The 26,966-nt window shown below is 43.0% G+C and overlaps 3 protein-coding genes across 14 annotated transcripts in view; 2 read left to right on the plus strand and 1 right to left on the minus strand.

Moving 5' to 3' along the window:
• ankhd1 (ankyrin repeat and KH domain containing 1) overlaps nucleotides 1-7,312 on the plus strand; it is a 34,520-nt gene extending 27,208 nt beyond the window's left edge. For 6 of the 8 annotated variants that reach the window (XM_014335369.2, XM_014335371.2, XM_005927948.3 and 3 more), the window contains exons 33-40: nucleotides 477-2,034; nucleotides 2,144-2,336; nucleotides 2,539-2,661; nucleotides 2,871-3,122; nucleotides 3,233-3,417; nucleotides 3,508-3,684; nucleotides 3,800-5,837; nucleotides 6,753-7,312. In XM_014335369.2, coding sequence (XP_014190855.1) covers nucleotides 477-2,034; nucleotides 2,144-2,336; nucleotides 2,539-2,661; nucleotides 2,871-3,122; nucleotides 3,233-3,417; nucleotides 3,508-3,684; nucleotides 3,800-3,859 — 2,548 coding nt within the window. In that variant the 3' untranslated portion in view covers nucleotides 3,860-5,837; nucleotides 6,753-7,312. The remainder of the gene's footprint in view (nucleotides 1-476; nucleotides 2,035-2,143; nucleotides 2,337-2,538; nucleotides 2,662-2,870; nucleotides 3,123-3,232; nucleotides 3,418-3,507; nucleotides 3,685-3,799; nucleotides 5,838-6,752) is intronic. The other 2 variants (XM_014335370.2, XM_014335372.2) reach the window with 1 other exon arrangement.
• Nucleotides 7,313-8,083: 771 nt separating this feature from the next.
• cltb (clathrin, light chain B) lies at nucleotides 8,084-12,565 on the minus strand. Of its 3 annotated transcripts, none has more exons than XM_005927944.2 (6): nucleotides 12,129-12,565; nucleotides 11,531-11,574; nucleotides 11,254-11,371; nucleotides 10,849-10,960; nucleotides 9,928-9,981; nucleotides 8,084-9,145 (listed from the first exon to the last, which is right to left on the minus strand). In XM_005927944.2, the coding sequence occupies exons 1-6, from the start codon at nucleotides 12,280-12,282 to the stop codon at nucleotides 8,974-8,976; spliced, it is 654 nt and encodes a 217-aa protein (XP_005928006.1). In that variant the 5' UTR covers nucleotides 12,283-12,565; the 3' UTR covers nucleotides 8,084-8,973. The 3 variants fall into 3 exon arrangements, with proteins under 3 accessions (XP_005928006.1, XP_005928007.1, XP_005928008.1); XM_005927945.2 differs by lacking the exon at nucleotides 9,928-9,981 and adding an exon at nucleotides 10,371-10,391; XM_005927946.2 differs by lacking the exon at nucleotides 9,928-9,981 and having other exon boundaries at nucleotides 12,129-12,560.
• A 2,518-nt stretch (nucleotides 12,566-15,083) lies between these two features.
• The window catches only part of pdlim7 (PDZ and LIM domain 7), a 32,885-nt gene continuing 21,002 nt past the window's right edge, over nucleotides 15,084-26,966 (plus strand). The window contains exons 1-3 of one of the 3 annotated variants that reach the window (XM_042228868.1): nucleotides 15,084-15,290; nucleotides 17,447-17,545; nucleotides 25,623-25,774. In XM_042228868.1, coding sequence (XP_042084802.1) covers nucleotides 15,261-15,290; nucleotides 17,447-17,545; nucleotides 25,623-25,774 — 281 coding nt within the window. In that variant the 5' untranslated portion in view covers nucleotides 15,084-15,260. The other 2 variants (XM_042228869.1, XM_042228873.1) reach the window with 2 other exon arrangements.

Below are 26,966 nucleotides of genomic sequence, written 5' to 3' on the forward strand. Positions count from 1 at the left end.
AAGCATATTTTGGGATTGAACGTATGCAAAGCTTGCCTGTATACCTCTACATAGCCTGCAAAACAGCTTTGCCTCTATTGCTACATATGAACATCCATGCTATTTTGAAAGTATGGGTCAGCCTCTTTAATAGGTTTACTGCTCTTTATTCACATCATGGATGCTTAAGGCTGAAATGAAAATGAGTGATTAAAATGACTTACGAAATTGCGGCGAGCTATACTATATTTAGTGTGTAGAGGGAAAATAAGCACATCTAGAAACTTTACTTCCTCTTTGGTGTAGTTTTGCAGCTTAATGTTGTGTATTGAGCTTTTCTGGGTTTGGTGTTTTGTATGAGGTGCAGAACCTAGAGCTACAGTTGGTGGGCAGTTATTTGGCAAAATAATAAATGACATATTTTTAAAACCCTTTTTTTGCCAGATTTTTTTTAAGGACATATTTTTGAATAAGCATATTCTGGTGTTTTGTTTCAGAGGAGGCACGGAGTCTACAAGGCATGCAGTCCAGCTGATCAATGCTCTGATCCAGGACCCGGCCAAAGAGCTTGAGGATCTGATTCCCCGGATTCACATCAGAGCACCGGGCTCGAAAACGACCTCAGCTTCCTTCCCCAGTACCACGGGGGCCACCAGTGGTTCAACCACTGGGCCAAAGGCTCTAAGCTCATTGCCCACGTCAACAGGCGTCTCGTTCCAGCCTCCCTCATCCTCGTCTTCATCCTCTTCTCAGGCTGGGGGAAAGATCGGGAAAGGGCTGTCGTCAAACGTCAGGCAGCCTTTCCCAGTGTCCCTGTCCCTGGCATACACCCACCCTCAGCTGGCGCTCCTGGCTGCTCAGACCATGCACCAGATCAGGCACCCTCGTCTACCCATGGCGCAGTTTGGTGGCACCTTCTCTCCTGCTGCTAGCACCTGGGGACCCTTCCCCGTGCGCCCTGTGAGTCCCGGCAGTGCTAACAGCTCCCCCAAACACAGCGGAGGATCCAGTAACACAGGACCACAGGCCAGACCCAACTCGAATCACAGTGAACACAGCAGCACCGCAAGCTCAGGAGTCCCAGTCACGACCACCAATACCGCCACCACCAGTGCTCCCAACACATCCGCTGCTATAGCTACACCTCTTACGCCTAACCCTACTCCATATAATCCCCAACAGAGTGTCGCTACGCCTTCCTCTGTCAGAAAACAGCTCTTTGCCCCAGACCCCAAGACTGCCGGTGTCACACCTGTTTCTGTTTCGTTGCCTTCCAGTGGCAGTAGTACAGTACGAGGCACCGGCTCTCCCGCACATCACAGTTCCACTACAACTACGGCAAATGCTCCTCAGCAGCCAGTGGGACCCATTTCACAGCCCCCCATCCAGCCAGTTAAAACAGAGCCCAGTGCTGCTCCCCCTGCTGGAAAAGACAAGTCGTCTCTGCCCGTAGAGAGCCAGCCCGCTGCTGTCAGCGAGAGCGGCAACTCTGTGAGTTTCGCGGCCCCTGCCATGTCCTTAGCTCCAAAGCCAGAACCCCGCCAGCAGTTACCTCCCCCTCCCTCCTCTGTACCATCCACAGATGTTCCGCAGCCTCACCTCAACCCACAGCCCAGTTCTCACCTACCCACAGCACCTGCTGCTGTTTTCTCGCACAACGTCGCGCACCCCAACAACACAGTACCCCACTTCTCAGCACCTGCGCCCAGAGTCTCCCATCGTATGCAGCCATCAGGGCCTTATTATTCCCTTTCTGAGCAGCAGCAGCAAACACAGCAGCAACAACAGTCTGTGTTTGTACCCTTCAGCACTCACCAAGAAGTCCCAAAACAAACCCAAAACCCAACTTCCCAGCCAACAAGTTTGCCTCCACAAGCTCAGACCCAAGCTCAAGCCCAGATCCCAGGCTCCCTTCAGGTCTCTGGTAATCTTGGAATGATGAACGGTTCTCAAATGCAGCATGTCGCCAATGCAGGCAAGCCTCAGCAGATGCACGCCAACCTCGGTCATACAGGTCTCTTCAGTTTCAGCAGCATCTTTGATAACGGCAACCAGGTAGGCGTAAATAAATCTTCACAACTACAACTTTACTTGACCGTGCATTTACTTTGGTAAGGGCACCATTCAGCTGGATTGTGATAGTAATCAGTTGTGCTTGCCTTAGCAGGTGGGAAACAATCCAGTGTGGGGTGCATGCCATTTGCCTACTCGATCACCCCCAGAGCAGTCTTTCTCGGCTCAGCAAGCGTACATGAGCATGGGCCAGATGGAGAATATGATGCCCCCACCTCCTCCAGACAGCTCAAAAGCCCCTGGCTACCGTTCCACCACCCAGAGGATGGTCAACAGCCCCATCGGTATGGCTGCATTTTTGTTTAATTCCAGTTCTTTGGGTTTAATAATCAAAATAATTATCAGAATAATTTCAGGAGAAATAAAGAAGGTGGTGATTACAGTACACATGCAAGCGGATGTGGTGAATCTATGTTGACATGTAAGGTCTTATTTATATTTAGTACTGTAAAGCTGACAGTCTCCTTCTATTGTCTGTGTCCTTAGCGTTGCCTAACTTTGCCACCGGGATCTCTGGCAGTGCTGTTTTTCTACCTGGTCATACAGCTGGCACACCCTCATTCAGCAGACAGCACTTTTCCCCCCACCCATGGAGTGCATCCACATCAGGTACCAGGCTCACAGACTGCTTCTCTTTAATTCTTTTAGATTTTAAGCCTTAAATGTACCCCTGACCCCTTTTATAACCCCTTTAACATTAATTTAATATTAGAGAGTTTAATAGCATTTTTCCATGCTTGTTTAAAAAAATAAAATAAATCAGTCTCTTAAAAATTATTTGGAAGTGCTCTAACCTAGGCTTTGTCTTTTCCCACCAGGTGAATCTCCTGTCCCACCTCCCTCCACGGTGTCCTCCTCTGCCCTTTCCACCTCAGCGGTTGCTTCACCTCCTCAGCCTAAGCCAGGCAGCTCCTCGCAACAGGACCGGAAGGTTCCCCCACCCATCGGCACAGAGCGGTTGGCCAGGATCAGACAGACGGGGTCTGTAAACCCACCTCTGCTCACAACCAGCTACACGGCATCAGTTGGACAGGGAGGCATTTGGTCATTCGGGGTTGGCAGTGGTTCAGGTAAGAGCAAATTGGGCCCGTGTGAGAGTTGAACACAGCCATATACAGAAATGGGTTCTCGGTAACTTTGGCGTCCAGCGATAAAACCGCCTTGTGTTGTTTTGGTATAGAGGCCATGTCTGGTTGGTCCCAGCCCTTGATGAACAGCCACATGATGCACCCGCAGATGCACGCGGAGCAATCGGCCTTCTCTCAGCACCAGCCCATGGAGCAGGACGACACGGGCATCGCAAACCCTGCTAACAACTACCACCAGCCGCAGCATTTGCCCAACAGTTACATGGATTTCCCAAAGGTAACTCGGAGTAACAGCTCTGACGGACTTTCAATGCCCATTTGTCTGTCTACTTGTGTTTTACCGGCTATCTGTGTCCATTTTGTCCAGGGGATGCCAATGTCTATGTATGGAGGAACCATGCTGCCCCCTCATCCTACCATGGCAGAAGGCCCAGGGGGGCCGATGTACAATGGTTTGCACGCTGGTCACGCTGGTGACCCTGCATGGAGCCCCATCATTAAAGTGGTCCCAAACAATGCAGATAACTCTGACCCACAACAGCAGGTAAAGTTGGCCTTTATTAAAATCAGACTTGCGACACTTGTGCAGATTTATGCCATTTTATAAGGAGCAGCATTTGACTAATAAACCCCCCTGACCTTTCTCCTCTCTCCTTCAGGTGTGGACCGGTACCTGGGCACCTCATGTGGGCAATGTGCACCTGAACCATGTCAATTAGACGGCATCCTACAGCAATCAAACACACACAGCATGACCCACAGTGCAAACATGTAATACCAACTGACCGATACGACCGAATAAGACGACGAAAAAATTAACGCGTAAACTTTTAAACTTTAGTAGAGACCTGAAATGCAGAGTAAAGGTTGAAGAATTGGAAGTTCTCTTTGACGCCATTCTTTGATGTGCCTATCTAACGAGGAAAGAGGAAATTGGGCCAGAGCTGTTATCAGTGTCCCAATGATGCAAACACACACACGCGCGCGATCACCTGTTCAACAGGATCCATTCTCTGCGTAGTTTAGCGATTTTTGACTTTAAACCCGCGTACACCGTTCTTGGGCTGCGGGGTGGGGGTGGGGGGGCTCAACATGAAGTAGCTATTTAAACTTGGCCCAGAACTAGATGATGATTACCTGAAGAGCGAAATCAGAACCTTTTAGAGTGGTAAATACATGTATAATTGTTTACATACTAAAAAGGGTTAAAATGAGAGTAAATTTCATGTCGTATAGTGGCTCTACTTTATGTAGCCTGTATTAATGTGAAATATTTACCTTAATATTCAATAAAAAGATTGAAAAATATTTGTGCTGAAGCCTTTTTGTTTACCTTTGTTGATGCATATGACTCCTGAGTCTTCAGTTAAGTTTTGGGTTGTTTTTTTTTTTCCACTAGATTTTTATTTTTTATTCCTCTTCGGGCTCAAGCTTCCTGACTGCATGATTTCTTAGGCAGACATTAAAGTATTTCATTCTAAGTGCTTCACTGAGGGGGGGTGATTTCATGTTTGAGAATCAGTGAAGGTTATACAATACTGCCACTCAGTGGTAAGAGTGGGGTTTATTTTGTGAAAAATTGAGAGCTATGTGAAACTCCCAATATACCGCGTAGCTTTCCTCCCTATAGCAAACAATTTGTGATTAAGATCAAATGTGGCACCTGAAGATTCGTTTATATTTAATGTGTAGCTGTTTCATTGATGCATTGTACAGCACATAAGGAATGTGCCACTGGAAAGTGAAACCTCACATTCAGGAAAATTAGAAAGTCCAGCAGTTGCTACAAATATTTATTAGGCCACTTTTTATTTATTTATTTATTTTTTTAAATATGGGATTCAATTTCAAGTAATTACAAGTCATGACATTTTTATTATTAAAATGGAACCATCCTGCTGTGTATATAGAACCTCAATCTTGATTGATTGTGGTAAGTATCCAGTTACATCACTGGACAGTAAATGACCTAAATTGAATTTAACATCCGCTGAACTTTATTCTAAAACAAATCTGACTTTTTAATTTCTGTTCAAGTTAAAAACTGCACATTTAACACACCTGCAAATAGGTGGGGGGAGAGTTTAGCTTTGAGTTGAAAGTTGTGCATTGAGAAGCTGCAATAAAGTGTACTCTAAAGTTAAAAAAAAAGCACTTGCTGCGCACAATCAGATATTGGATCATAATATTGCAGACATATCATAATATTGCTGCAGCTGGGTATGATTTTAAATACTTGTATACTAAAATACTTGAATATCTGCACTAAGAGGCCATGGTCAGTGTTTAGTCTAATTTATATTTCAGTTTTATATTTCTGAAGTGAAAGATTGATGAATTTGTCCAAGGCATTCCTCTCTAACCAAGGTTTCCAGCAGGTAACCAGCATTCACATTCTTTTATTTTTATTTATTTATTTAAAATATTTGGACCTTTATTGTGAAGCCGTGGAAAAATTTAACCGGAAATGTAGTTCTTGGGATTTCCTGGTTGTCATACCCAAGGTAAGCATGGCGGCAGCGGCAACACCCGGAGTTGCAGAGCAAACACCCGGAGCAGCTCCGCGGGGAGCTGTGCCGTTTGATTTATCCCAGGCTCCAAACATCGAAGGCTTCAACCCTTTGCCTAAAGTCAAAGATGAGACTTTCAAGGAAAAGTTTGCGAGGAAAACCAAGGAGAACCCATTCGTCCCGATAGGTGAGTTACACAAGCGGAGAAAAGCGCTGCACCGTAAAGTCACAACTGCGGTCTGCTATGTCCTCTACTTCACACAACTATGTTAGCGCTTAAATATAAAACATAAAGGCTTGGGTAGGAGGTTGGCACGACATCAGCTGATAACACAGCAGAGGTGTGTGGCTAGATCAACGTAACCTATGACATATTTCCCAACTATCTGCTTTCGGTACCGGAAATATTCCCGGATCTGCTCCTCCAGTTGTGCGGCAGCGTCCTCTCAACCCCCGGAGGTCATTGTGGTCATTCTTCATGTTTTGTAACTCGTGGTCTGCACAATAAAACCTTCAATACATCAAAGCGTATTAAAAGCAGTTTTAAGTGGATAATGTAAAACCGGACAAACATGTTTGGGATATAATTGGACTGTATCTCACATTCTTGTTCATCTGTCAACAGTTATTTACGTAATTCTGTATCTGATATACTACTTACTGTTGCTTCACGAGTGCTTTATTAAAATAGCCTGTGCTGTTTTCTTTCATCGTTACTCCCAAAATCATACATATAGTCCGTTGATGCCTATGATATTATTGCTGATTCTTGTTTTGTGTTCCCTGAAGCGTTTAAGATTCTAATTTAGAAGCTGTTTACGCTGAGGTCATCTGTTGTTGACATCTGTAGCAATAATGCTGTCATTAGAAATGAACAAAACTGTAATCCGAGGCAGTTCTCCTTTTATTTTACCGTTGACTGCAGCCACCCTGATGACTAAAAAGTGTCTGTGCCAAAGGAAAGTGCAGCTTTTATATCTCCATCACCCCATTCTACTTGATATTAGTTACACTATTCAGCCATGAGTTTTTCCTTGTCTGTGGATCCAGTTAACTGTCCTAATAAACTGGGTTTATAAGCTATAATTTCTTTATTTTCCAGGTTGTTTGGGAACAGCGGGAGCGCTGATTTATGGTCTCCGTGCCTTCCATCAAGGGAAAACCAGACAGTCCCAGCTCTTGATGAGGGGACGCATCTTTGCTCAAGGCTTCACTGTAGTTGCCATTATTGTTGGTGTTTTTGCCACGGCTCTGAAACCCAAGCAGTGAAATGGATCGATCCCACATCTCTGCCATTGTCCATTCAGTGTGTGGAATCGCAGCAGACTCTGGACTTCTTTAAATGAGCTGAATAATGTATTGGGTCTTTAACATTCTTCAGACACATATGTAAATGTCAGCATTATTTATTGCTGTTTAAAAACTGTGAATCACTCACAAAAAAATGATTATTTTCGCTTCTTGCTGACAGTGTGGAACAGCAAGGTTGAATCGGCTTGTTACCAGTAAGCAGGCTGGACTTCTTTAACACTACTAAAATTGTGTTGAAGCAAATTGCTGATAAATGTAAATTGTTTTCTTGCTTCTTGCTCATTTGGTGAGCTCGGCTTCAAATGTATCCCCCATACTGTTATTATATTCTAATAAAATGTCACATTTGAACCTGGTGTCATATTTAAGCTAAAGCACCATATCTTGTGTTTGAGTTTCCTGGTGTGCTAACCTATAAGGTTATATTGACAAACTCAGTGTGGAAATTCGTTGTTAATGACTTGAGTTAGGCCCAAGTCCACCTTAAAACACTCAACAGAATAAAATCCTCCTAAGAAGACCTTCAGGTGTTATGTGTAGTGTAATAGTGTAAATTATACACTTTATAAAGTCACCTCTCAGAGAATTGTGCTAGCCAAGTTAAGCATGATATGTATAAAAAATTATGCTTAAAAGATTTAAAATATCTGTAAATAACCCAAACGTGGTCATAATATTATCACTGACTTTAGAGCTACCTTAATTATTTGTCGCACATATGGTGCTGGAAACATTCCTCAGAGACTAGAGCAGGTGTGGTCTTCTGATCTGCATTCAGAGATGCTCTTCTGCATACCTTGGTTGTACCAAACAGTTATTCAGGTTACTGTTGCCTTCCAATCAGCTTGAACTAGTCTGGTCTTTCTCTGTAAACCTCAGTTGTTTGTGTGGGGAAATCTCAGTAGATCAGCAGTTTCTGAAATACCCAGAGCAGCCACTCCAGCACTAACAACCATGCCACATTCAAAGTTACTTAAATCACCTTTCTTCTCCATTCTGATGCTCTGTTTGAACCACCTATCAAAGTTGCTTGTATGTCAAAATACAAGGGCATAAGTAAGCAATTATCACAAGTGCATTAAGGTGTCAACAGTCACAGCTAAGAATTGAAGGCAAATCGGCTGAAGTGATCATACTACACTGTTTTTATTTTCCAGTTCCCTTTTAACATTCACTTTTTCACTATTCCTTAAATCCAAATAGGCAGCATGTGAAACAGTGTGAAGACATCGCTGTTGTAAATGACCCCGTGCATCATTTCTTTAAAAAAAAAAATTAAAATTTGTTGGCGTAACAGAAAATGGTATAATATAGCAAAATAAGAAACAAGCCGTAAAATGTGTGAACTCTGAAAATTTCAATGAAATCTTTGGTTGTAGTTCAATGTTTCTTAATTTAGCTGAAATCTTGCCAAATTGAAGAGAAATTCATCCGGCTAAGTGCTCAAATTGTAGAAAGAGTTCGATCAAAAAAGGCCACGAGCTTGGGTATGTTATAGTGAAAAATATGCTAACTTAAAAACAGTAATTAGGGATATAATATAATACAGTGAACATTAATGTGCTTCGGTTAATGGTTTATAGTTGATGAGAGGCAAAACTGGTTACAATCTAATCTGTAACAGTGCTTAATCGCTAAGTGTTTGACCGTAATGCTAATTTATAAATTCAACTAAAAATGTGCATCCAAAATATCAGGAAGGCATGCAATAAAGTTGACCTAGTAACAATTTATAAGTTAAAGGAGAAAGGGAAATTACTGAATTTACAGTAACAATATTTTCTTAATATAGCAGTGATGAAGCTGACCAACTAAAGGATGTTGTAACAGTAATCCCTCCTCTCACAGGTTTAAGTATATTATTTGACTCTAACAGGCATCGTTAAAGGCAGGAAGTGTTTAAAGGTTATAAACATACCAGGGTGTTTTTCGTACACAAAAGGGCATACAAATCCTTCTGATGCAAAGTGAGATTAAAAGGCAATGTTTCTAGCTCCCCCCAGCGACATGCTCTAGCGAACTAGAGGTGTCTGTTTGAGAGAGATCAGCACAGAGCGCATTCGGGAAACATCCTTCGCCTGCTTGTTGGTTTTTGGATTGAAGTCACAGAGACGAGCTACTCTCTCCCATTCAGACCCGGGGCTGTTGCTGTCCGTCTCTGCCAGGAAAGCCTCCTCAGATGCTCTGTGGATGTGAAGGGAAGCACAGAAAGGTGTCGGTGAGCTGGAGGTTATCAGAGGGATTTCACGAAAGCAAACGCAGCCTGAGCCAAACACGGTTCCCAACCACAAAGTTCAATCACACCAAGAGCACGTGCTCACGAGATAGTAAAAGCAAAAAATACCTCATGCATGTCTTTATGCCGCAGATGGTGTAGAAGATAGATGTAGCTTCCAGATCTAAAACCCGAATCCTGCTTTTGTTTTAATGGCCAGCAGGGGGCGACATCCCAGACTAATAAAGGACTTGAAAATAAATAGAGGTGGCTGAAAAAGATCCTCGGCTGCCTCACTCTTTGACATCAGTAGAATTTTTCACGAGGACTTTATGGGCTCAGAAGTTTTTGGTCCATTTAAAAAACAAAAAAATAAACAAACAAAAAAAACCCCCTGATTATTCTAAGGGTCAGATTGAAGCAGCTCATTGGCTAACAATTTGTCAATATCAAATCATGGAAAAGCATAACTGGACTTAAGGGTAGCTACATCCATCTTTCATACAGTCTATACTTTATACCCAACATACACTTCATTGTTGACATATTTAATATTTATTTTTGGTATATAAAAACATCCAGGGCACAAATCAGTCAAAAAGAACACAAATAATGCCAAATGAAGCCTTTGACAAAAAAGAAAAAACAAAACAAAACACAATTCCAGTGTTGGGTCATGCATCGTGGGCAAAAGAGGTCATTCAGGGGGCAGATCATACAATATTAGAAAGCAGAAGAATTCTAAACGTACACAAAGCCTATAACATCAGAGTTGGGCTGTTTGTAGAAAGCCTTATCAGCAATCCTAGCGTGCAGAGCAAGGCCAAGAAAGCAGGAAAAAAGAAGGAGAGGAGAACAGTTTCAGTGTCAGTCAACAAGCAGAAAAGTGTTAGAGTCTGGGTTATTGTAAGCAACTGAGAAACATTTCTAATGAGGTGGAAACAGTGACTAAACATCTCGCACTAGTGTCATAAACAATCTAGGATGGTCTTTGCTCTAGCATGGGGAGGGGGCGACTGCAGCATTTTCTTTCTGCTGTCTGCATTCTTTTCAGCTAGCTAGTTTCCTGTTTTGCTTTCTGGGCACTTGAACTGGACACACAGCTGTAGACTAATATCTCATCAGAGTATTGCCTCTCAGTCCTTTAGAAAAAATAGAAGAAAAAAGAAAAGAGCTACAGATGCAGAGCGGTACCGTGCCAGACTTGGATAGAGTCTGTTGGGAAGTGTGAGAGAATAACTGGTTAGCTTGGTCAAGAAAAGAGAGACTGCACAGTTTATGACACTGAGGGGAACCAGGCTAAATGAAGTATTAAGTATTATAGTGTTGTAATCTGTTGTGATCACCTTGGTGCAGTAAATTCAACACATATACCACAACCGTGTCAATTTATCAGTCAGCTGTAAAACATACACAGGTCTAGGATGTAATCTTGTAGAGAAAGGCACAGTTTCCCACACCTCGGAAGAACCTATAAGGACCTCCACTGAACGTTTATAGTTTAGAGCGAGGCATGTTTGCTAACTGAACCACAATGTTTGTTTTACCAAGAACAACTACCTCTAACTACCAATACAAAATTCAAAACAAAGGTAGTAGAGTGATTACAGCATCACCATCATCGATTACTTCTCTGCACATTAGCGGTGGGGTGGGGAGGTCAGATCCTAACCTGTTGTTGGTCTTATTCTTCTCCATCTGCTCATTTTGGTGTACGTGCCAGTCTTCAAGCTCCTTCTTCGCTTTCACTCTCCATTCTTCCTCCGCTGCCTTGGATGCCGAGTCTTATTAGGACGCAAGAAAGCAGAAACGTCACACAGTTGTATTACATTTAATTTCTTCTGTTTCTATGTGTGACACAGATCTTTTCTGATTAGTTTAAACTTTATCACCAGTGTGTTGAAAGCCAGTTTAGCCTCTAACAGAAGGGCAAATAGCAGTACAGTGAAGTGTTAGTAAATAGGTGTGAAATGAACCAGGGACCTTGTAAGGAAAATAAGAAGAATCATAAGAGCTACACAGCACTAAGTGCATTACACACAATCACTGACAGCGGCAGGGAAACATTGTTACCAACCTAATGCTTCAAGGCGTGCCTTCTGCTCCTCCCTCCATTTGCGTAAACTTTCAGGTTCTTGCCTTTGAATATCCACCTGGGCGATGGCTGCGTAGCTGTCTGTTGGGCCATTGGACTCCTGTTGGGGTACGCAAAACATGTACACCATTAGAAGCAGCTATTCGCTTCATTCATGCGTGAACGCCACAGCAAATCCTTCATCACATGATTGCGGTGTTCAGAATAAAACTCAACCACACATAGGTTATATAAAGAGACAGACAAGACTGAAGCTCACCTGAAACAGGTCTCCATTCAACGTGGCAGGCTCTTCAAACCCGTCTAGCATTTTTTTTTTTAAAAACAAAACAAAAAAATACAGATATAAGTTTAGATGAACTTCTTGGAGTTTATCCGCTTATACTTCCTTGCTATCTGGAGCGACTTATGCTCGCTGCTGCTACTACCACCGTGGTGTAACTTTTGGTCTCGAAACGGATAAGACTTCAGAAATGCAGCAACACCTGTTTGGTTACCTGCTTAATATTGTCTGGGCTGCTTTGTCGGTTAGAAGGCCAGTAGCACTTGTTCGCTTGCTTAGTTTTAAGGTGCTAGTGTCACATAGTTAATGTTATGTGGGATAGCGTTAAACAAAACCTACGTTGTCGCAGCTAGCTAAGCTACAAGGCTAACGTACTGTTAGTTTGAATCTAAATAGGAAGCAATAAGAGTGTTAACCACTTATATCAGACAGCGGTGTTGTTAACATATGGCGGTGGGGCCTTTGTTGGCTAACTACTAAGCAAGTTACCGATGCAAGTTCCTGTATTAGTATTAGCTAGCTCTAGTTAGCTTTGTTTGCTCGTTAGCTGACGTTAGCTCAGGGACAAGCTTGCCATAGTTGTCGGTCTGCGGCTGCTGAACACCGGCTCCTTCTAGGATCCCAAATGCGTCGCCATCGTTTTCTATCCCCGCTATCTCATTCTCCTGTTGAGCCAGGAAAGCGGCGGCCGGGTCCTCTTCAGTCGGGTGCGCTCCGTTGTCAGCCATCTTTCACAAAAAGTGTAGAAGTTTGACTGAGCTTGCTTAGCTTGCTAAACGTTAAAGCCACAAAAAATCAGGCCACCGAGCTCTGCAACGTTAATAGTAACAACTTAAAAATTCGATTAGAGTGTTATCTATTCTAAATATCGCTTGGAAAACTAGAGTCAGCTAGTAAAGCATACGGAACAAACAATCTACGCGTCGATTAAAGGCCGTAACTGATGATTCATTATTTCTTCACTTGTTCAACCAGTATGTGTATGATGATAGAGCAGGGGCAGCACCCCGAGGGGACCTTTACATTTTGTTGGAGTTTGTCGCCATCTGCTGGCCATCTGCAGCACAGCACTGTCATCTCCAAGGGTTGTAGTGCTAATGCAGTGACAGTAATAAAAAAATATATACAAACCTTATATAGCACAATTTATAAATGGAAAATGGTTCGTAAAAGCATAAAGGTTATGCATTCACCCCCCCCCACCGGAAAATAAATATCCTCAGCAAAATCTACATGAGTGGATCATTAAAAGGGAGACGCAGCAGACATCCTCACCACTTAACTGGAACACCTTCAGATCCTCCCTGCCACCTGCTTCTGGATCAAAGATTTCCTCACTAACCGCCCCCAATCAGTCTGACTTTGCCCCCACCTCTCCCCCCACTCGCTGTCACTCTGCACCAGATCCCCCTATTGTATGCCCTCTACACTGATCTCAACCCACCCAACCAACATAGTCGTCAAATATGCTGATGACATACTGGGTTCATCTCTGATGGAGGCGTACAGGGCAGAGGTAGAGAAACTTGTCACACTGGTGCTCAGAAAATAACCTAAAGCTGAAGGTCCTTAAAACAAAAGAGCTCACCTTGTCCTCCGCTGGCCTTCTACTGCTCCACAGTGGAGCATGCTCTCCTACTGCCTGGGTGTTGGGTACGCAGGGGCCACAGCTGAGAGCAGGAAGGATGTGCAAATGTAATTAACATCGCCCAAAAAACCATTGACTGTCCTCTGCCAACCCTGGAGGCCAGGTCAAGATCTCCGGTCAGTCAGGTCCTACACCTCCAGACTCACAAACAGCTTCTTCTCCTGGGCCATTCGGACTGTTAAACACTCAACAAACACCCACACCCCACACCTGCCCACTCACCTCACCATGGTTTGAGTAATCCTCATCACTCAGGTGACTCACACACTGTCTATTCAGACCATGTATTTTCTTTACACTGCTTCCAAGCACTTTGCAACTTGTTCTCTAAAGTGTGCCTTTCTCTTATTTTTGTATATACCCCTCTTGACTCTATATATTTCTCCTGTTTGCTATTTACTCCTGCTACGGATCTTATTAACGGCCTATGCTTTGCATTTATGATCATTAGTAATGACCTTTCAGTAATGGTCGATGTGGTTAGTGTTAGTGGAGTTTTGTACCATTTAAAAATCCATAATTGGAAAAAACAGCACTGGATAAACAGTTTGGGGACAAAGTTAAAGAGACGAGGCTGATATGGTTTGGATACATGCAGAGGAGTGATAGTAGATATAGTGGACAAAGGATATTGAAGATGGAGCTGTCAGGCAGGAGGAAAAGACCACAGAGGAGATTCATGGATGTAGTGAAGGAGAACATGCAGAGGGTTGGTGTGGCAGAGGAGGATGCTGGGGATAGGATGAGACGAAAGTTGTAGCGACCCCTAGAGGAAGCAGCTGAAAAAAGAAGATACACATTAATTATTGCATAAATCTGGCTAGAACTGATATAGTGCCTGTCACATGAATGTTAATAATAAATATTACCCTCCTCAATTGTTCAAAAGAATCCTTTTTTAACACCTGTTTTTGTTTGCGAACAGAATTAATTACGTTTGTTTTTTTTGTTTTTTTTAACGTAACGCCTGTTACGTTAAGCAAAAGAAAACAACTCCATTTGCAGGTGCTGATAGCGCCAAGGGCACGAAACAGCATACCCATTGTAGTGGAAGTTCCGTTAGGTTTCACAGCGAGCGATGTGTATGATCGTTTTGTGACTTCCTCCCCTTTCTTTGGAATGTACAAAGGTACAAAAGAGCGAGAGCTCCACTTCTGTTCCAGGGACTGCGATTGATGACATGCGCATGATAATAAAGAGTGTTGATTGCAGCTGACCGTATCTGCGCACTTTCTTAACTTTTTTTGTTTTGTTTTGTTTTTTGGTGAGACGTTTATCCACTTATCCGTTTTCCTACCAAGGAGCCTCCCTCAAAAATGTTTCACAAAAGCATTTTCAAAGAAAATATAAAGCCATATATAACATAGTAGCACTTGCAGTAGAAGCAAATACTGCTTCTTCTTTTTTAAACTAACTTCACTTTTCTTTTTTATTTTACAGACTCTTGCGCTATTTCATAGTATAAGGCTCTTACCATGCAGGCACCTGTGAAACTTTCATTTTAACTGTGTTGTTTATTGTAGACGTATATATCTGTTTCTCTTTCCATCTAGGATAAGTCATGTCAAATTAAGTTACCTATTACTATTAAATAATAATGGCTTAGCTATAGCTAAGCCATTATTATTTACTGTACTTACTATAGTAAGTACAGTAAACAGCGTGTGTAAAAATTATTCTTCAGGGGCGGTGTCCTGGATTAGTTCATATTTATCCCTGAGGCATAGTCTTATTTATTTATTTATTTATTTATGTTCCTTTAGTTAAAACCGACGGAGTGATTGAGAAAAGCTGTTTCAGGGCGGCTATGATGAATGGCTTTAGTAGTAGCAGCTGATGAGTGCAACTCGGCCTCTGAGTGAAATGAAGCCTCCGCCCATGTGACTTCTGACGTCTCAGCAGAGTCCTGCTAAAAAGAATTTGAGGGAATGAGTTTGCTGCTCACCAGGGGGATCCACGGCGGCTTCCTGACGTTTGCTTCAAGGAAGTCTGAAAAGTTGCCTGCTTGCCAACCCACTTATCAAATTTTTTAATTATTTTTAATCCGGTACACTCGTGATGTCCGGCGAGCACAGAGAGACACAAGAGGTAAGCTAATGCATCTTTGTGTGTTTGTGTAACTTCTTCAAACCAACTTTTTCCCCACAGAGGAGGTTTGTATGGGTTAAGCTGGTGCTCCAAACTGTGCAGGCTCATGCTTCTGGCCATCTTCCCCGAGCCCCTGCTGCTCTGTAGCTGTGCTAACTACTTTGTCAGAACCGAGAGTTTTGTCTGGTTTTCGTGTCCCGTGTTGTCGCGAGTGGAAACCTGGCTGTCTGCGGCGGTGTTAACCGGGGTACAGCGTTCACAGCGTGGCCTTTAATTACCGCTGGGAAATTAGTGTGCTAGACTCATTGAAGAAACCCGTGTAAGCTCGTAATTGCGTAGCGTGTTAACCAAAAATTCCTTGTATTTGAGCTCTCATTAAGAGCAACACGAGTTCCTATAGAACTAATGCAGCAGCAGCAGCAATAATATAGAAGATTATAAATAGCAACACCATAAGCATGGGGATGAGTGCCACACATTTATTGGCTTAAAACGGATGCTTTTATTCTCTTGCCTATCATACAGGGTGGTGTTTAATTAAGTGGAGTGCAGTCACATTAATGCTGTAACTTCCTCCGCTTTAATACAGTCTGAGTAATCAGCTTTCAGTGTGGTGTTTGTCACCAGTGAAATCTAGCCTCCATTACCTGCTGCTCCTGCTGCAGGTCTTTCTCTGTCGCCTTATGCTCCTCTGTATCATAGTTCATTTCCCTGGCTCTGAGAAAAACTAATTTAAGCTTTGCCAATAAAGAGTCAGGTTTGTACAGATCTAGAGGCTGCATTGACAGTAAATGAATGCGAATGCAAGTCTTTTTTTATTTTAAGGATTTCCATTAACTTTAGCAGATTTGCAGGTTTTCTTAGTGGGATTATTTGGGCTAGGCTGGATTAAAGGCTAGATTTTCCTTATCTGTGAGCACACCACTGTCTCACCAGCCTTTACAGTGTGTGTGAGCGGCTCTGTTGCTTTAAGAGCTTGATGTTAAAGTATAATTGCTGAGGGTTTTTTTTTTTCTTGCTTGTACTATGTTTCATGCCCTACAGAAAGAATGTAGAGGGTTGTGTGCTTTGCTTCATTTGTGGCCGTCTGCCGTTTCCCAAGTGCAATGAACTTAGAGGAGGAGAAAAAAAAATCTCCTGGCCCGTGCCAGAATCCATGGGTCGTTGACGTTACCTCTCTCCATCCTCCTCTGCCCCCCTCCTCCTCCTCCTCTCCCTGTGACTCATGTGGGTGTTGGGCTGAAATAGTTTGGTGTAGTTTTACATTCCTTATATAGCCTCTGAGGAGTGAGGAGAGGCTACGGCTTGCCTGTGTCACAGTCAGGATCGAGGGGGTAGGGTTTGCCAACAGAGAGGGAATTTGCTTGCTCCAGCTTACTGACTCTTTAGCTTTCTCCCAGGTTTGGGCTACCAGCTGACCTTTGAGGACAAGGTAGGTGGCATAGCTGTGTGTCACAGAGACCTGTGACACCTGGTAGGTTTGCGGAAGAGGAGGAGGAGCAGGGCTAGAGTAGCCGTGTGAGCACAGAGGTCAGTGGTCAAACCCTAACTCTGTGTAAGCCACTAACAGAGGGCTGCATCTCATGTTGCCCTTTGGTTCTTACAACTACCTAGTTATTTAGTGCCTTGCCGCAGACTGGCAGTAATTAATTGCGGTGAAGCCACGATACCTGTTACCTGGCTGAATACAGCAAGTGGCACATTATCCCCCGCGAAGGAGGAGTTGTTGCTGCTATTGTTGTGCAGTAGATCTTCTAAATGCTGCACATTGGTGCTGCAGTAGACTGAAATGAATTAAACTCCAACTTCACCTTAGAGTTTAGCTTTAGATTATGACACCAGGCTATTTGTGTGTTTTGAAATGTGTAAAAATGGCACGTCCAACCGGCACCGCTCCCTCTTTATTGCCTAATTTTGACGTGCCGTAACATGGTTATTCCTAAAACTAAGACGTGACATTATCTGCTGTAAAAGAAAACAAGTTGAGTGTTATTTTCTGTATGCTGTGTGTATGTGTGCTCTTGTGGGCTGGTGGTGCTGAGAGCCAGCAGATAGACTGTTTCAGATAAAGCAAAATAATAAAGGACCTTGAGAACCTTTTCCGGGCTTTCTGGCTAATTAAGATGTTTCCTTTCCCCTTTTTTTCCTTCCTCAAGGGTATGAATACGTACTCTGTAACCCTCAGCGGCTCGCCGCCTTGGGGCTTCAGGCTGCAGGGTGGCAAGGACTTCAACATGCCTCTCACCGTGTCAAGGGTAAGAAAGTGCACATGGAATCAGCTTTTGTACTTTTTTTGCATCTGTGCAGAGCAGCAGTTGAGGTGTTTGTACTCTCCTCGGAGATTTCCTCTAAGCTTCTATGAAAGCCTCGGCCTGTTAACAAGAGTCTGTTGGTTTTAAGTACCAGCTTGGCCACCTCAGTCATCAGGGCTTACCCTGCCTCAGCATATGCATGTGTCACATCACTTTTTTTCTTTGTCTTTTTTATTAGGCACGGATAGTAAAGGGTTTTGTCTACAGAAGCATTTCCATACTATTCAAATGTTTTTATGGCTCATTTTGGTAACCCTTCCCGATCTGTTCTAACATGCAGTTTCTTTGCATGACACTCCCGCTGTGTGCTTTGTACTCTGTGTGTTCGCTGCCCTCCTCCTTCCCTGGACAAATTTTCAGATACTCTTTTATAAACTTCTGTTGCTATTGACGAGAGCGGCGACCACTTTCCAGCCCATATAAGTGCAGAGCTGCTTTGCCTGACAAACATACAGACTCGCACTTGCAGCTACGCACACAGACGCCTGCACATTGCACACACATAAAATCATTCCAGCTTTCCTGCCAGCTATTGCTCACACAGATCTAGTTTTCTACTATGCGCTCGCTGGTTTTATTGCATTATTGCACTGCTATCCAAATAAACCGGGTGATCTGTAAGTGTCAGTCTGACTTAACAGGTATTAATTCTGTAGTTATGTTCAATATTTGCAGTTTATTATTTCAGAGATGATTAGGAGTTAATAGGTTTGGACCCTGGTGTAATTATTGAATTGAGCTTTCTTTGTCTTTGTAGGTGCAAAAAAAAAAAAGATTGCATACTTAAAACAGACAAATGCAGGTTCCCATGAACTGCAGGGTATTGTGAGTAGCATCACACTGAGGTGCATGTAGAGCTCATCTAATCCTGTGGCGAAGGCAAACGTTATCGCCAACCCTGTCAGTACTTGTCTTGTATTTGCTCTACTTACTGCCAGGCATTTCAGTCAGAAACACAATGTTCCCCTTGGATTTATGACAAGAAGCATTTTACTTGTACCCATAAAAGACCGAACAGATGTAGAAACCTCTTTTGACGTACGGCCACAAACAAACTGAGACATAGCTGTTAACTTGGAGGAATTTCAGTCCAGGCAGACGGGGCGTACTGCAGGGTGAATATCAATGTGTGAGTCAGTAGATCTAGACGGCTATCAAACGAGTTCTCATCTAAATGTGTTGACTGATTACTGAAGTGGCGCAAGAGCCCAGTTTGTCTGCATTCCAGGTACATATCACACGCTGGTGATTTTTCCCTACTACAAAAACTTGTGTGATATTTTATAGTTTATGATTTATAGTATAGCAATATCCTTCCCTCAGGTTGGTCTAAGCTAATCGCTCCTAGCCGAGGAACAAAAAACCCTTAGTATCTCTAAGCTTGGAGCTGTAACGACTGGTCAGCGGCCAATATCTCTGTTTGCTCCAGCACTGGGCCTCGGGGTTCACAAGTTATAAAGATGTGACAGGTTTTCTCTCTTTTTCTTTTTTCTTTCTTTTCACCTCTTGGGGACTGTTTGCTCTCATCGTGATTGTCATAAAAGTAGGGACAGCGAGTCCCACAGTCGCAGAGGTTGAAAACAGCCCAACAAGGGGCCGTAAACCCCAATGATCTACAGTATCCCTTAGTAACAGGAAGAGAAGTCAGACCTACACTTACTGGGTTCGCATTAGATGGATGTGGTGGGTGGTCTGTGTTTGCTGGCTTGTAGCTGATGAGTATGTGAACCCAGACGGACGGTTAAGTGATTACAAAATGAAGAGAGTGTAGATTGATGGAATAAAAGGCTCTTAGAGTCTCTGTGAGGTGATGAGATTGCAACTCCCGAAGGATCCATGTGTCCAAGTGGTTTTTGTTTTGTTTTTTTGGTAAACACCAGATGACAGTTGCCATTGTTTGGGAGTGGATTTGTTGAAGCCGATGGTTATTTAGGTCACTCGAGCTTGATCGTGCTGTGGCAGATAGTGATATTGTTTCTTGTACTGCACGTGGATATTCCAATTATCGATTTGTAAAGTTGCGGCTTTGACTTGCTACCTCCCCGTGTTTGGCGCTCGGTTTTATTGGTTTCCATGCTAGACAAATATGGTTGTTTCCTTCCTCTGTCTGCAGGCGGGGAAGGCTATGCTTTCTCAGCATTCCAGGGATTTTTCTCATATCCACTCTGTTGCTGCCAACAGACAATCCCGTTGTCTCCTTTCTGTGTCTAATACGTCTTGCACACTCACTTTTCTCATTCACGTGATGGACTCCTCCGGTCTCAAAGGGATACTTTCCCAGTGAGATCAGAGGAATGATGGCCATTACTTTTAAGACACAGTGAAGGGAAAAGGAAGAATAACTTTTTCACCTTGGATTAATAGGTACACATTGATTTAATCCTGAAAGAAATATGTGCAGGGCTTTTTTATTTTGCTCAATCAATGTTCAGCTCTTGGGACACAGCTGATTTTTCTTCTAGCTGTTCTAATTTTCTTCCTCGTGGTAATAGATGGTTAAGCATTTCTAGCTAGTAAAATCATTAGTTCGCGTGACTCTTCACCATACCGCTAAAGAATTATCTATAAAGCATGTCATTATAAGCCATAAAACCTGACAAGATTATGCTAGTCGCAGCCATGCCCAGTGGACTTTGCTTCGCCCTCTCAACAACTAGGATCTGAGTGGTGCTTGGCTTTGGTTTCTTTTTTTGGTTCAGACCTGAGCGTTACTTGAGTTTAAGTGGGTTTTAAAGGGACAGCTATTTCTTATTTCATATCCATTAACTTAAAGGACTTACAAGAGACGGCTGAAGCACCAAAGGCTCAGAGACCTCCACCTTTACTCCCAAGTATGAGTCAAACTCTAGAAAGACAGAGTCCTAAATTTTCCATAAATCTGTTTGATGGTTCCTTTTATTACATCCTTCCTGCCTTGTAGTGTGTTCATTTTTTAATACTTTACAGCTCTAGACTGTAATGAAGAATTTCCAGTATAAATATGTAGTCTCTCCCCGTGACAACATCAGAATTATTTTCTCAGACGTACTAAAGTTTCCTAAGAATTCCCCTAAAGCTGCAGAGGATGTTGGTATTTAAGGAAACGCTTGTCTATGATGAAAAATGCCAAACTTCACTTACTAGCATAATGTAATTCTTTAACCATGGTGGTATTGTGCAAAATTCTGTTTGCTTTTTGAATGTAAGATTGTGATGACCTTGAAGTAGGCAGTCTTCTTGACTCAACTTGTATCTCGCTCCGCATATTGACGCCAGTATCCTGTTTCAACAGGAAAGGCATGAAATATAGGAAGCAAGATGTTGTGGTAATGCAGTTTTGTCACTTTCCATGTCGACTGCAACGCGCTCTGGTGCAGCCCCGCAACTCTTCCGAGGAGTTTGTCCATATATCTGACCCAGATCTCGTTCCAGTGCGATTCCAGAAACATTATGATGGCATAACCGAGGCTTCTGAGTGCCATCTGGTTTCTTTTGACAAACACATGCCATACCACTGAAATCAGATGTTCATAGGAAATTACTAATGATGTCATGTCAATAAGCAAGTAGAGAGATTTATAACAGTCTCTCCAACACCCATCCACCACCACAGCTGGATGAGTCATCGGCTCTTATATTCCGGTTTCTGTGTCCCAGTCTGACTAGTAGGCCATCTGTTGCTTTATCTCTCGTATCTTCTTAAACACTCCTCTTTCTTTCTCACTCTCACACAAACTCCGGGAAGAGAGGCCTTGTTAGAGGGGTGATTTAATAATTCAGAGCTTGCTGATACATCGGCTGCAGGGGGCATTTCTCCTAGTTGGATAAATAAATGTCTTATGATGCAGTGTTTTTAAGGTGAGTTGGTACTAGGTGTTCAGTTGCAGTCATGTTTGGTGGGTGACCACATACTTACAGGTTTGAGTTTCCATTTCTCAGAGTGATATTTATGGCTTGGCATCAGCTGTGCTCTGTGTGTGTGTTTTTGAGTGAGTGATGTAAGGACAGACTGTCTCTTGGCCTCCAAATAGCCCTGGAAAGAATAAAAGTGAGCTGGTGCAGAGTTACACAGTCAGTATATCAGAAGTTGCAGATAAACTTGAGGGCATTATTAGTTTAACCAAAAAAAAGAAAGGCTGAGAGCAAGTGTGGGGGGCCCTGGATCACCTGTGAGGTTACCCAAGGAAAGAACTTCAAAGTTGAATTCAAAAAGCTGCATTTTGAGAGGCTGGCGAATGCTTTGAAATTCAATAGCATTCCAAAACAGCTTTGCTGCTCTGCCAAAAAGCCTTGAAACTGGCTACCAACTCTTCGGCTAGCCTCGCAGTTGCAAATACTTGAAGCTGCAGAAACGTCGTGTCATTGGCATGATCGCATTTGCACAAAATCACGTGTAACACGTAGAGCGTAAATAAACGTATATGATAAGAGCTGGCCTTGTCCCGCAGCCGTCTTTGTGCCGCGCCCGGGCTGTTGTGGGGAACAGTGGAGTGCGGAGAACATGTTTTCTACTGACGTTAACTGTATTGACAAACTGCTGCAAAGTGAACGAGGTGGGTGTAGGGTTTCTGTCTGCCCCCCACCAACCGAAGGTCTGAGCACAGCAACTTTAACTGCTGCCCTCTCAAGTAAGGGAGCAGCTGCACTCTGAACCTGAGCCAGAAGCACAGGTGTCCGTGTCCATCAATAACCAACTCTCTCTCACACACACACATTCACCTAATGCAGTCCACAGCGTTAGAACTTTATCTACATCATCTTTTTAAAAGCAAAACCAGTTCAGGAGGAGCACCATGACCCTCCCGAACAATGTCATTGGTTCTTTTTATTCCTCCTAGAACAGCGGTCCCCAACCTTTTTTGCGCCACGGACCGGTTTATGTCTGACCATATTTTCACAGACCGGCCTTTAAGGTGTCGTGGATAAATACAACAAAATAAAACCAGTATAGGTACCAAAAAAAGGAAGATTTATTCATAACACATGGGAAAAGACCCAGGGAAACAGAGTTGACGATAAAAACATTTAAAAAAATAACGATTAAAAACCCTGAAAACCATAAAGCCACAACTCTTGCGGCCCAGTACCAAACGACTCCGGTCCGTGGCCCAGGGGTTGGGGACCGCTGTCCCTAGAACACCTGCAGGCAGTTTTGTAACACTATCACTAAAGTCAGTAATATATTTTACCCGATAAAACATTTTTCACATCAGCATGGTGAATCGAAGTACTCTTGTTTTATTTCCCCCTATAAAATGGAAAAAATGTATTATGTGGCGACACTATAAAAAGGCTCTAATTAGAGACAAATTATGGACTTAATGGAAGTCGGTCCACCCATTCCTGGGATACGCGAGCCTCGTCTAGTCAAGGCACAGTTGTCCTGCATCGCTGACAGTTGTCGGAGATGGATTCATTTTTGTTTTTATTTGAGAGGGGAAATGGCCAAATGACCCTAAACTCTGACCATCATATGAATTCTCCTGGAAATTACCACTAAGTGAGCTTCATGATAATCACATGACTGTAATCACGTGGGTAAAAATCCCCAACCTTAGAGTTCTAGGGTTAAAGAAGATGGCCATTTATTGCTTTGTAGTTGTTGGTTGGGGAAAGCTGCTGGCTTTTCCGTTGTATGGGCTTCCTTAATTTCTTAATATACCCCTTGTTAGGAGCTTTGTTGTTAAAAGCTTCCAAAATTCCTGGGGTTTTCTGTCCATATTCTATGGTTCGTGGGTATTTACTGTGTTGGTTAACATTTTAAAACCCCTTTTGATTTAAGGGAGATTAAAGATACAGCTCCCAAGTGGCTTTGCCAGCTTTTCTGTGGCCAAAAACTAAAAGGACATGCTGTTTAACAGTAATCAAATAATTGTTTTGCTCTGGCACAGCGACGAGATGCTGGAGTTTTACTACGCAGTGTAGCAGGGAAGCAGGACTGCAGCTCTCTGTAGTGAACCTCCATGGCATTATGCCAGGATGTGGCCCTTTTTTCCGAACACGTCACATGTCACAGTTGTTTTTCCCTAATGTAAGCTGTTAAAGGCCTTTTTTGAAGTTCTTTCTAAACTAAGAAAAATCTTTCTTAACCCCTCTAATTGCTTCCAGTGAGTGAAAATCAAAGGCAATTAAAGTGATGCTTGAACTTGGCTGTAAAATAAGTGTAACTCGGATTGCCCCTTAGGAATGCATGTCTTCCTATTTTTAGCTTTGCCGTGTTTTGATGCCAGACTGGCTTTAACTTGCGTTGTCTTTGTGGGGCGCAGTCATTTTTTCAGCCTTAACCGTCATCTGTTTATGATGCATATTTACACCCCACCCCCACCGACATCGCTGTTTATGTTTAAAGCGTGCAATCAAAGCGGCGAGTGCGACAGCTTAGCCGAACATGCCAGAAAGCTATTGATTGCACCACTCCTCTGAGCTTTTGATGAGCTAACATTTACAGGGATCCATGACATCAGAGAGTAACCCTTGTGGGGCCTTTTTTTATTCTTTGTTACAAATCTTGGCACTCCCTCACTTATCTAACGCTAAACACTTGGTTCTTCATTTATTTAGAATATGACGCGTCTTTCCATTGGAAAAGCTGACTAAGCCTTTACTGAACACGGCGGGTCATCTCTCTTCCGTAGAGGTGTTGCCAGACGCGCCGTGCACACGTAGAATACCATTACTGCCTCTCTAAACTCTGTCAAGTTTTTCCTGTTGTAACAGGACCATATCCTTGACTCAAGCTCTGACTCAATAAGCCCGCGTTCTGTGTGACAGCCCGAGAGGATGATGTCATACTCCTGTCAGTAAGTGATTTACCTGCCTGCGTGGGAAAAGGTAGATGGTTCTTTCCAGTAAATGATGTGACTATTGGTAACACGCGGTCCTTGTCTGCAGCTATCAAGTATGTCTCTGGCAGTCTGCGGTAAATCATAAGCTGCTGACTGATACCGTCATGATGACCCATAATGCCTGTCTCTGCTGGTGAAATGGACCCAGAAGCGCAGACTCTGTGAGCGGATCATCGAGTTTTAATGATCAACACAGCAAAATCAGTTTTGGCTCAGGAGGTGTAGGGGGTTGTCACTAATCACGAAGTTGAAGGTTGGATTCCTGGGTTTTTCTGAGCTGCTTGTTGAGATGTCCTGGGGCAAGATACTGAACACCAAATTGCCCCCAATGCGTCAGCATGTGTGAGATGCATAAAGCGCTGTCTAAGTGTGTGTGTGTGTGTGTGTGTGTCTGAATGTGGCTCACGACGTAAAGCGTTCAGAGTTAAGGCTAGAAAGTGGCATACTAAAGCAGCCTGTTAGTACTTTTTATGTTTAGGTTGTTGTTTTTATTTGACATGCGTGAAGGGGGGCTGAGCTGAACATGGAAGTCACACAGCTCGATCTTTAAAGGGGGATTTATTAAGCTTTCTTTGACGTTATCTCTAAAAGCAAACTTAAAATGCTCTCTAAAGCAGGGGTGTCAAACATAAGGCATAGGGGCCAGAATAGGCCCAGCAAAGACTTCAATGTGGCCCACTAGATGGTCCCTGTAAAATCTGAAGGAGGGCTTTTCCTACTGAGAAAAAGCTCCCCTGTTTTAAATGAAAGGTTTTTTCCTTCTTCAGTAATTTTACACATTTATTTGTTACAGTTTAAGCCCAGAGAGTCATGCTGATAGATTTCTGTCATTTATTACAGCAGTTTTTCTTTTTTATGTAGAAAAACTGAGACACACTGTTTTAAACGGCTCTTCTGTTTCTCACATTAACCCTTTGTTTACCACCGGCCCACTTGCGGTCCCATTTTACAAGCACCTTTAAATGATTGTAACTCCATTAACGTTTGTGCTAGATGGGAAACTCAAATGGTTTCAGAAGGAGGAGAAGGTTATCTTTACAGGGATATTTGGTGTGTCATGGTAGCGCAAGGCATTCACAAGGTACTGCTGTCTGAACACGGACAGAAACAGTCCTCTCTGCCTTGATGTTACCATGTACGCTTCACATTACCATAGCTGTCTAACCTCCTGTCTGAATTTGTTTCTTATCCTCCAGCTGACGCCGGGTGGAAAGGCAGCTCAGGCTGCCATCGATGTTGGAGACTGGGTGGTGGCGATCGGTGACGCCAACGCAGAGGAGATGACCCACGTGGAGGCACAAAACAAGATCAGAGAAGCGTCAGGCTCCCTCACCCTCACCCTCAGCAGGTTAGCCGTCCGACATCGCGCGATGTAACGAAATGATACGCTTATCTCATTCAAACAGAAGCACAAATCCCCACAAAACAAATGCCCGATTTCATCCTTACTTTGACAAAATAGGACGACATACTTTGAGTGAAACTTGATCCAACGTGACGGATTTTAAATTGGTTTTTAGATTCGGGCACGGCTCAAATAAAGCAAAGTAAATATTTATTGGCAGAAAGGTGATATTAATGAGGAGTTAACAGGATATCTGGAGAATAATTCAGAAGATTTCATTAGCATCGAACAAAGAAAACCTTCAGGCACATTTATAAAGGATTTGATCCTTTTTTCTTTTCTTTTTTCTTTTTTTTCCTTCCTTTCTTCTCAGCAACATTGAATTCTGGCATTTTGTTTTTTCCACATGTGTATTCAATTGAAATGCTATGACATTTCTGCTGCACTTGGATTCACAGAATTGGGGTTGTGGAAGCCGTATTCAGGTGCTCAATTCGAAGCTTTTTTTTTTATTTTATTTTTTTGAAATAAACGGCCTCATTACCAGCCTCATTCATAAGAGACTTCAGCCTTGACTTCACCCTATTAAAATATGATGGCCTTTTTGCTTGCAGGCAGTTTAAAAGACTAACTTTGTGCCTGTCGGTCTGAAATTAAACTTGATACAAATGAATTATTCACTGCATGTATTTTAATAGTAATGCTAGGTGCGCCATTCTCACTTATTAAAGCAGGGGAATGTCGTGGATTTGGCAGAGGTACAGCCTGTCTGAATCCGTCCTGGCTTACTTCTAACAGTAATATTCTGTCCTTCACATCATAAAGAAGGAAACGCAGCGATGAGTGCCGTCGGGTGGATGTACCGGCCTTTGTTCTGTTCAAATACACCATCTTCAGAGGAACCTTGGGCACCATACTTGCCTCAGTTCCATAATGAAATTAGAGAAACTTTTATTTTTTTCAGATGCAACACTTTGTTGTTAAATGTGCGGCAAGAAAATCTTTTTATTTTGCTTCAGTAATTTTTAATTAGCACTGCGTAACCTTCTATAGGCAGCACTTATACCTGCTCACATACTTCCTGCCAGAAATACTTGACAAAGTCTCTCAGTAGAGTCGAAGCCAGAATGTTTCATCAAGAGCTTAATTATAAGAGAGCGAGGGGAAGGTGGGGGGGAAAAAAATCCCTCCCAAT

The sequence above is a fragment of the Haplochromis burtoni genome, unplaced genomic scaffold, assembly GCF_018398535.1.
Source record: "Haplochromis burtoni strain Fernald_Lab_line unplaced genomic scaffold, NCSU_Asbu1 Contig_10, whole genome shotgun sequence".
Classification (NCBI taxonomy): Eukaryota; Metazoa; Chordata; class Actinopteri; order Cichliformes; family Cichlidae; genus Haplochromis; species Haplochromis burtoni.